The sequence below is a fragment of the Pinus tabuliformis genome, chromosome 3_1, assembly GCF_031772625.1.
Source record: "Pinus tabuliformis cultivar Carrire ecotype Pingquan chromosome 3_1, CPIR1, whole genome shotgun sequence".
NCBI lineage: Eukaryota > Viridiplantae > Streptophyta > Pinopsida > Pinales > Pinaceae > Pinus > Pinus tabuliformis.
In genome coordinates this window covers 966,234,969-966,245,427 of record NC_142301.1, presented here as the reverse complement: position 1 = coordinate 966,245,427, position 10,459 = coordinate 966,234,969, and the positions used below count along the sequence as shown (strand labels likewise).

The window sequence follows — 10,459 nt, the reverse complement described above, 5'->3', positions numbered from 1 at the left end:
TAAAACTGCCACCACCCAGCAATACAACCTAGCAAGGTAACAAAAGGCATGCTTTTTCATGAGCCTGATTATGGCACTGAAGATACTAACCAATTTGACATGGAACAGTTTGGAAAACAAATTGTCAGCTCTGCAATGCTGTCTAATTATTCTGTTTGGAAAACAAATTGTCAGCTCTGCAATGCCGTCTAATTATTCTGTCATAATATATCTTGACTTGCAATCCTTTGCAAGTTGTATGATTTTAGTTTATGTGAGTAGTGTGTAAATTCTACTAATCTCAAAACAGTGCTTTACTGGGGATAGTCCCACAGACATTTGTATAGGAAAACAATGATGTCACGGACAGTCTAAACCAACCATTGTGACTGCATGTACCTTATTATGCATGGGTCCTACTCTTCTGCTCTGATGTTCTTCCACCCCAACTTCACAGTGTTTTGGCACAAAATGGAAGAAATATTTTGAAGTAATAATGATAACTATATAACTGTCAAAATAAAATATAATCAAATTGAGGATATGCTGATTGATCTCCAAATTAGCTATTTCTGAATTTCTAGAAGACTGTAGAAAGGATCCAAATCACGGGTCTCGAGTTTGGAGAAGCCTGCATCGCTACACAATCTGCGAAACTCTTCTTCAGTGCGTTCCTTGCCTCCAGAACTGTAGATTGTCATAATAAAAATATCCCCTTCAAGGAGGGTTCGTGTTCTCTGACTGTCATCTGTGTATTTGGGCAAAACTGGCTCACAAGCAATAACTTTGCCTCCATCTGGTAGTGCCTTATAACAGTTCCTCAGAATTTGGATGCATTTTTCATCGCTCCATGTCGATAAGATCCACTAGAAAACATTCCATACTGAACTCAGTAAATAAATATTCTGTCATCTTATTGGAGAAAAAACTAACTGCTTAATATGACAGCTAACCTTCATGAATATAGCATCTCCTGATGGAATGAATTCAAACATATCACCACCCACATGTTCTATACCTGCACGAAAACAGAGGATTAACAGTCAAGTGCTGCACTTTTTGTATCATGGTCGAAACTTTTTTACTGTTAACACTACCTACCATGTCTACACAGTGCCAAAATCCTAAGCATTATCTCAAAGAAGTACTTTACCTGGATAACTAGCCCTGTGCAAATTGGGCTTAGAGAGATTCCACTTCTCATGCAGTGGCCAAGAATCTTTTTGAGACTGGCTATTTAGTATGTTCATTCTTGAAAACTGGTTAAGATATTTTTCGTCTGATCAAGAGAAGAGGAAAGGTTTGGGGTTGGCTATTAAATATTACGGTATGTTCAGCCTGAAAAACTGTTCACTGCCTGATCCAGGGCTCCAACTACATTGACCACTAATTAGTTTGCAATAAGATTCACAGCAGCAATTTCTAATAAAATAATCGAACCTGAAGTTCAATCACAATCTCAAAGCAACTTTACATACCCCTGAAGTTTAACTTAACACAGAGCCTTGTATGTGTATGTTATAATGCAGCGGATGCATCAGGGTACCTTCTGGAGCTGTTTGAACTAAGGACAGATCCAAGACATTGCTCTTCTTAACATAGGGTTGTATTCTAGGCATTGGGTAATACTGTAATAGTTTATGGCTCGACATTTGTTAGGTTTTTCGTATGGTATTTTTAATGTAGCCTATTTAAAGGCCAAAAAAAACTCGTTAAATTCGTCATAGTAACTATTAGGATCACCATAACCATAATGGTGTCTTTAGACACCATCACTTCTCTTAGTGTTTAGTAATCCTAACAACTTTCTCTCAGTGTTTAGTAATCCTAACAAACAACTGGTAATGGCGCCAATTCAGAATGTTTAGAATGATGATGAACTGAAGACCAGACAACAGAATGTTCAGGTAAAAAAGAACCAACAATAAGCAAAAATTACAAAGAACGAGAAAGAGAAGAAAAATGTTGAGGAGGTTGCCCAGCGTAGTGGACTTCCTAAACCTGCGAAGCGAAAACTAGAGTTGGAATGTTAGCCAGAGTGAATAACCTTCGTGCTACTAGACTAAGGCGTGTGTATTTTGTAGAGGCAAGAAAATGATTATGGTTGCACATGTGTGGCCAGCAATCAGGGAGGTAAACTTGTAGCAGTTCTAAGAGTAGTGAGAAAGACTAAGTCAAGATATGGATCAACAAAGCTAGAGATGTAGCGAGAGAGTGGTCGTATGGATAAGAAAACAGAGATGGAGTCAATAGTTTATGAAGGAGTCAGCGTGTGACAAGAGCTACTGTGGTGAGTGAACACTCTAAGGGTTTTGGTCCAAGGCAGGTGTATTTCCCCATAAAGTTGTAAGACCTGTTGTTCAGGCATACATGTTACCTAGGAATACGAATTGTTGTAAGGCCTTCAGACTTTGATCAGGCATACATGTAGTGCAGTGGCGCGTGGAGTCATCAAGTTGTGGAATGGACCACTTGGATAGGTACCAAGGTGACAAGTGTATCAATATCTTAGTTTGAGGGGGGAATGTGAGATCTCAGCTAAGATGGTTGATGAATGATTGAGACCAGGGAATCTCCCCAAGTTGAGTTTAAAAGGGGGATTGTTGGGGTGGTTCAGTTCTTGAATCAGTCAAGTTATTGGTGATTTTCAAGCTCCAGATTTATGAGAATCCATGGTTTTGCCCATGGTATTCATCTCTAATATAGCCTATTTAAAGGCTGAAAAAATCCATATTAATTTGTTCTGGTGGTCAACCGGATCCAAGTAACAGTGTCTTTAGACACCACCACTTCACCACTTCTCTTGGTTTTGTGATCCTAACCACATTGACTTTGTATCCACAAAAAACCTAGATTCTCTACTAAACTCTTCGAATCCTTCTGGCATACACGAATAGCTAGCCATTATCCGTCTGTTTTGCTTTTTCTCAGTGCCGAGGTTCAAAATAGTTGGCAAGTAAGCAAATCCAAGTTGAACTTCAACAATAAAAATTTAATCCTTTTTCATAAACCTGAAACTTGAAGCTTACAATAGGTATACATGATAAAGGACTGTACATCTCACATGCTGACTTTTGTAATGGATGAGCAAAGAAAAGATTTATTGGTTTGATGGATATTAATGTGAGAAGCAGCCACATGTAGGCAATTTGATACATTAATTCAAAACTTGTTTTATAAGAAATGTTGCAAGGGCTTTAAACTGTGTAGCAAAAACCATTAAAAAAAAAACTATTACAGTAATATATTATATTATTTATTTGTGGAAACTACACGAATATATTATATTATTTATTTGTGGAAACTGAATCTGAGTAGAAAAGATAACCATTATTCTTCCCAACGTCCAAAACAAATCCAATTGACAAAACAGGTAACCTTTCCATGAATAAAATTATGAAGATTTAAAGTTAGAAAGATTTAAGATTGAAGCAGGGACAAAGTTAAAAAGATTTAAGGTTGAAGAAGGGATTCATTGTTAGAGAGTTTTACCGAATCATCTGCGTTTTTATATTTCAATCTTTCAAACCAGATTGGCGATATATGAAATATACAAATGCAGATGATCCAGAAAACTCTCAAAATTATATTTCACAGCTTGTGGCTCAACAAGAAGCAGCTAGTAAACTGGTTGGGCCCGAAAATATGCAGTGACTGGGAGGTTGCCAAAATACACAAGTCGAGGTTTCCATTCTCACTTTCATAAGAAAAAAACCATTGTTTTAAGGATTACAGGGAGTTTAGGAATAGAACCTGTATGTCTTCTAGAAAAAGGTAACATAAACTTCCGAGGAGTAGCGGACATCGAAATTTCAAGTAAAATAGCTTTGCCAGCAACCTAACCAGACACTAGAGTCTCTACCATTAATGGGATCAGATACACCCTAAAATGCATTACACACAAACCCCAGTGTTCTGCAACAAGAGAGATTAACAGTATGAAAAACTTTTCACTCTTGTTCAAAACCCCTTCAGCTCATCGGGTGCTTCGGGATTTCTTTGACGATAATATTCACAATCTTGTTTACTTTAAAACATACCACATTGAATGACATTTTTCCGAAGTACAAAAGAGGTTGCATGCCTGCTCAGAACTGAGTATTTAAACAGAGCACATCACCATGTTCATAATTCTCAACAGAAGGATGCAGGGGATACCCTGCTATTTCGACTTTTAGCCCTTCATTTATATCTACTGCCCGATTGCTTATCTAAATGTCTCACCATGAATTCAGCAAAACAGAGACCACATACCAGCTTAGCTTCTGTACAATGCTTAAAGAGGGGCAACCTCCGGTAAATCGAATTAAGGATTATGTAAACTGACGGTTCCTTTTTTTTTCCTTTTTCCTTCTTTATTTCAATCCAACCAGCTGAAACTCTTGGAATCTCTAACAACAGTAAGTACATTGCATCATCCAGCTTGGTCAAAGGGGCTGATTCCCTTTCCTGATCTGAAATATCTGAACCATGTCTTTCACCCTCCCAAACTGTTCCGTAAAGGGTCCCGTCAACAGGCCCTTCCAAAACCACATGTCACCAACAAAATTTCAGGAGGAAAAAACGCAGTTCCAGATCCATATTGGTGAAAAGATAATACAATGTAACGCTTCCTATGGGCATTTGTCAAAACCCTGAAAGTCGGTGGAGGCGGAAATAAGACGAGATACCTTTCTTCCTATGGCCACTTGCCAAAGCCCTGGAAGAGTCAGTGGAGGTGGAAGAAAGGCGAGAAGATAATAAAAAAGCTTCTAGAAAAGCTTTACAGGGAGTCTTGGTGGGGATAAGGCACAGGAATCGCTGTAGCGGGGCCCATGAAGCTACAAGAATTGCTGTAGTGAATACGCTATTGCTAAAGCCAGCAAGCCAAAAAGATTCGCCAGCAAAGGAAATATGGAGCTGTAGTTAAGATTCTATTTGTAAGGCTAGTAAAAATCCACTAGCAAGAAAGTCTGCAAGGGTGTCGAGCAGAGAGAGGGCTTGTGAAAACATAGCTCTTGAGCCAGCGTGTGGACGTAGGCCAGAACAGTTCCTAAAACATGAAGGAAAACCCAATTCATAGGTTGTTGAGTATCCGGGTTTGTGTTACTAACATAATCTATATGAAATTTTTGTTGTTACTTCCTTGGGGAATTGTTCTCCATCTCTGTGTGCAGTTGGAATAAATGTTTTCTTCTCTTAGTGTATGTTCATTTATGTTCTTAATTTCTGCACCATTTTTCTGTTGAGTATCTGAGCTTTTGTAAGAACCATAATGTATATGGTAGATTCGAACTCCTATCACTCTATCTTTTCCGAACAGATTCCAACTGCTATTACTATCTCCCCTCAGCCTCTGCCTTTGCCTCTGCCTCTGCCTCTAAGGTAGATTCCAACGGCTCCTCTCCACCTCGCCCCAAAAACTACAACATGGGTGACACCGCCTTGCCCTAAAGACAGGCAACATGGGTGGCATTGAACATCATCACTCATATTGCTTTATATCACAGGTTTGCCAATAAACTACCCAAAATAGCATATATGAATTTTTTATTATTTCTTCTCATGGCATTTCTCTCCATCTCTATGTACAGTTGACATGGATGTCTTTTTCTCTTACCGTGTGTTATTTCTTGTTCTAAACTCCTGCAGCTGCACCATTCTCTGTAGTCTGGAGCTAATTTTTCTATTGAAAGCTTTTGCTTTGAAATCACTCTCAGCTTTAGACTTTAAATGCAGAAGTTAATCATCAAGATTGCAAACTTAAATTTCAAATCTCAGATTGGATGACTGAAGTCTGAGAGTGATCTTCGTCCAGTTTTTGAGTTTGAATCCGATGAGATTCCAGATTACGGAGCATCCAGGTGAGCAGACTCGGGGTAAAATGGTTGACTCATTTGTCATAATTGTGTCAGTATCCACACAACAAACCTAAGTTGGTAGTACGGGGATATTTACAGAAGTTACGGTCTTTAGTGGGAAAGACCTGCACAGGTCTCGTCCCGGCAAAACAGGTAGCAGTCTTGATTAGATTTCTTGCCTTTCTGCGGCTATACTATTTTTGGTAAAATCATGAATTTTAGTGGGTTTAAAATGTGTTTTTAATTTATAAATAGATTTACCTTGAAATTTTTTTTGAGTATTTTATCTTTACAGATTACACAGTCGAAACTAATGAATTCAAGAAATCCTTATCAGAGATCCCTACCAATTTTCTAACAAATTGAAAAAAAAAATAGATATAACAATTCAACTGCGGCCGCCAAATGAGTGGTATGTTTTCCTTGAACTTGGAACTCATGTCATTTGGATCCAAAACTCATACCATATGGAACCAGCAAACTACAGTGAAAATAGAACCTTCGATGTCAGGCTTCACATTAACATTTTTCTAAAATCCTCAATGAATTCACCAACTCTACTAAAATTATGTCATGTTAGATAAAACATTTCATCAGATCAGAGTAATACCCAAAACACAGAAGTGAAAAACCCAAAAAATTATGCATAGCAAACACAAATTTCAAATACAAACAATACCATCATATGCCGGAGCCCCTGCAACAACATGGGGCAAATCGAAGTTGATTCCTCTGATATTCTCATGCTTCTGTATGATCATGTGAAGGCAGAATCCAGAGCTTCCGCCTACATCCACAAGCGTACGGACCCCTTTGAAGCCCTGGTAATACTTCAAAACAGTCCTCATAAAGGGCATCGAAAGGCTGGCCATGGCAGTCCTCATCAGCTCGTTGGAATCCTCGTCGTCCCCATAGAACTCGTAGGCAGGTTTCCCATTGGCCTTTCTGAATGGCTCCTCCGATGGATCCAGCACTGCTGAATGGAGCAGAGGCCATGCCCCCATCAAAGCTTTCTGATGGTGCTGTAACACATAGGACCCATAGGACAATCCCGTCTCGTCTTTCACCAGAGTCTTGCCCACATCAGTCAGGCTGTACAGTCTCTCACGGACTCCATTGGAATCCTCTGTAACAGACTCTTTAAATACGTTGTAACTCGCCATCATTCGCATTATTCTCTGCAGATTATGAGCAGAAGAACAAGAATCTGGAGATTGAGTTTGCAACTGTGATAAAATCTGTGATGCAGAAAGCGGGGTGTTGGCACCATTCTGCCAAATGATGTCTGCCACGTTTAGTTCAGCTACTGCGTTGAGAGCCATGGGAACGCTCAGCATGTTGGCCAGCTCCATCATGGCCAGTCTCCCCTGCCATTCATCACCTTCCATTTTATCTACCGATGAATTATCCTCTGTGCTGTTGTTGCCCTTACAATCCATTGTTACTAAAGCCAGAGTGTGTGGCTAGATTCACTATATTGTTCTCAATCCTTCGTCCGATGAATTTTTCTACAGTGAAGCGACCAAATTGGAATCTCAAAAACAAATAATACGACAGAGCTTACGTGGATCGTGGCAGAGCAGAGGAAACCAGACTGTCCAAAGGACGACTTTACCACTGAATTTGGTAAATTCTAAATGGGGACGATGGTTTATGGTTATCGAATACAATCTTATCGTGTTTGCACCTTATTCAACATGTACACTCAGCAGCTTACTACATGTAGTTTGTAATACGTAGTCTAAAGAGGCCCGGAAAATAATAGAAAATAATAGGCATTCTGGCAAGATTTTGCGAAAAAAAATAAAATAAAACAAAAATAAAAATAAAGGAAATTTTGGTTGAAAAAGTGGTAAAAAATTTACAAAATCTTGCTTAAAGTTTTAAAATTTGGGTGTTTTTGGGTTCTTGATTATGCTGAATCTATTTTTCTGTTATTAAAAAAAGAGATTTAAACACTCTCACAATCAGATTTTTGTAAAAAAAATTAGTGGAAGAAAAACTTGCCAACTTGCCATCCCCTCAAAATTGTGGCCTCGCTAGACAACGCTGTAAATTATTTAAGAAAGTAAATATTAAGTATCATCTACCCGCTAAGTCAATCATTGGATCAGTGTCTTTATTTATATTTGGTTTTTTTGTATATTTTTATAATTTTATCTGAAATTTAGTAAATATGTGTAAAAATTATAAATTTCAATTCTATAATTTACTTATAATTTATGTGTTTTAGAAATTTTGAAGCTGGTGTATCTATTTATTAATAACAACAGTGTTAAATAACTAAAAATTACAATTTCACCCATAATTGTATTTTCAGATTCCAGTAAAAAAACCCAAAATATAGAGCAATATTACTTTATTATTTTTTACATAGTTTTTCATTATAATTTTGTTAAAATTTGGTTAGAATTTTCTATTTTGATAACAATGTGAGTTTAGTAAATGTAAAAGTATAGTGTCGTGAATATAATTTGTGATCATTTAAAATGGTAGAGTTAAATCCCTAATGGGGGTGGTAACAAAGAACTTTGAGGCACAAGGGAAGGCATTCAATTCCTCTCTCATGTGGCATTCAATATAATAAGGAGTGTCAAGGAAGTTTCATGTAGAGAGCACACATGGAAGAATCTAGAGAGCATCATGAGTTTAATTGGTGTTTGTTTGCTCACTCGCTTCTATTGTGGGTTTTAGGGGATGAGCTATAAGATTGTGGTGGAAGTTACATTTTCAGGTGTACAAGGTGGCTTCCTGTCTAAGCCATTCCTTTCCCCTTGTTCAATTTGTTTGGGGTGTATGGTGCTACTTTTGTCTAGGTGGTGGTACAAGGTATAATTGTTTGGGACCTTGGTTCATTGCGACTTACACCAGCGCATGGTAAATTCTTAAGTTTGGGTGTGCTAGAATTCAAGAAGAAAGGGTTGCCAGGGCTGCCACCACGTTTGCTCTTAGGGTCTTCAACGTCTCTTTCTCACAGGTAAATTTAAGTCTGACTATTTAGGTTATTCTCGAGTTGCTCGTTGAATGGTCTCGTATTGTTCTCTTAGTGGGAATTGTTGGGTTCCTGGTGTTTGTTGATGTGACCGCTAGAGGAAGTGGCAACCTTTTTGAGATTTGTGGTAATCACCCGTTTGGTAATTCACCCCAGGGAATTAATGGGGTGGAGGTTTAAGCGTTGTAGGGTCGTTTCTCCTCTTTGAAAGGTAAAGGAATTTCCTAACGAGCAAGGAGGAAGGGTGGGTGGCCATGTCTCAGGTTGAGGTGGTCTGGTGTGCGCAGTGGTGGGTTTCACCCAACTTGGCGGCTAGAAGAGGGTCATTTCTACAAGGGTGGTTGTGGTTATTCCTTTGTCTCGTCTTGCATATATTGTGTTAGTGTGTTTTTAAAAGAGGTTTACAAGGCCACTCCTACTAGTTGGTTCTTTTGGTCGAGTCTCTATTGGAATTGTGTGAGTTTGTAAATTGGCGAATGATGCAACATCAAAGAGGATGCACTCTCAAGGGCGTTGGTCCTCAAGGTCAAGGCGTTATTTAGCATGAAGAACTCTAAAACATTGGTGAAGAGGTGGACCAACAACTTGCAAAGTTAATTTACCCCCTCCATTTGACTCTTTGGAAGCTCAAATTCATCAGGTCACCCTAACGGTTGAGTGACTAGCCTGTGATCGACACGACAACTGCAATGAGGTTATCACCTTTATCAATGACCTTCAACACAATTAGTGGCATATGATGGATAGGATGGTTTCACTCTGTCGCAGGCATAAAAGGATCTAGGATAAGCAAGACCAACTTGAAGGCAGGGTGGCGCATATGGAAGCTCACATGCATGAAGCCTTTCGTCCTCCTCCACCCCCTGGCAATGATCGGATGCTCCTGCATCGAGTAATTCTGTTGATTATGGATGATTGTTGGTTGTTTTTGGGTTATGGAACTCTTCTGCTTTGTTTGGGCTATTTGCATGGGGCTTCTTAGTTTCCTTTTGTTGTTGTTATTTTGTTTTTGCCACTATCTTCTGGCCAACAAGTCCGGTAGGAATGAGGAAAGAAGCATTTTGTATCCAAGTTTCTCGTACTTTTAAAATGACTTAATAGAAATTATCGATATACAAAAAAACTGATAGAGTTAAAACACTTAATGTTTTAATCTTTTTTTCATTTAATTGTGCAAATTTTGGTGGAATAACAATTTTCCATTCTTTAAATTACAAATTTTAAATATATAAATAAATTTAATATTAGATATCATTTTTTGGGATTCCACTGTGTTAAGTAAGTCATTCATCTATGACCATTTCCATGAGAGGTAGTTGTAACTAATTTCTCATGATTTTTGAATAGTCCACTTAGCACTCATTGCATCGGGTGATGCTCAACAGGGGTGAAGAAGTGGGATTGAAACTAGTGAAATAAATCACATCAGGGGTGAAGAAGTGGGATTGAAACTAGTGAAATAAATCACATAGCGTCAATCATCACTTTCGAGGCTTGCACCTGGTAACCAGGTTATTCCCAGGAGGTCACCCCTCCGAGATAGTTGTGGAGTTTTCCCCACAATCAAGCCCACTTAGCTTACTAATCCCAAAATGATATCTAATATAATGCACTAAGAAAACCCCCAATACTTAATTCAAAATTAATA

The 10,459-nt window shown here is 38.4% G+C and overlaps 1 protein-coding gene across 1 annotated transcript; it reads right to left on the bottom strand.

Moving 5' to 3' along the window:
- Positions 1 to 265: 265 nt before the first annotated feature.
- Positions 266 to 7,477, bottom strand: LOC149191024 (nicotinate N-methyltransferase 1-like). The gene is made up of 3 exons (XM_089412324.1): positions 6,499 to 7,477; positions 933 to 997; positions 266 to 845 (listed from the first exon to the last, which is right to left on the bottom strand). Exons 1-3 carry the CDS (start codon positions 7,256 to 7,258, stop codon positions 546 to 548), a joined length of 1,125 nt encoding a protein of 374 aa, XP_089268450.1. The 5' UTR covers positions 7,259 to 7,477; the 3' UTR covers positions 266 to 545.
- Between the last annotated feature and the right edge of the window lie 2,982 nt (positions 7,478 to 10,459).

Coding starts and splice junctions, on each gene's coding strand:
- LOC149191024 (XM_089412324.1), bottom strand. CDS start 7,258: ATGGATTGTAAGGGCAACAACAGCACAGAGGATAATTCATCGGTAGAT. Junction 998..6,498: donor AGGGGCTCCGGCATATGATG/GTATTGTTTGTA, acceptor GTTTTCGTGCAG/GTATAGAACATGTGGGTGGT. Junction 846..932: donor GAGATGCTATATTCATGAAG/GTTAGCTGTCAT, acceptor AATGTTTTCTAG/TGGATCTTATCGACATGGAG.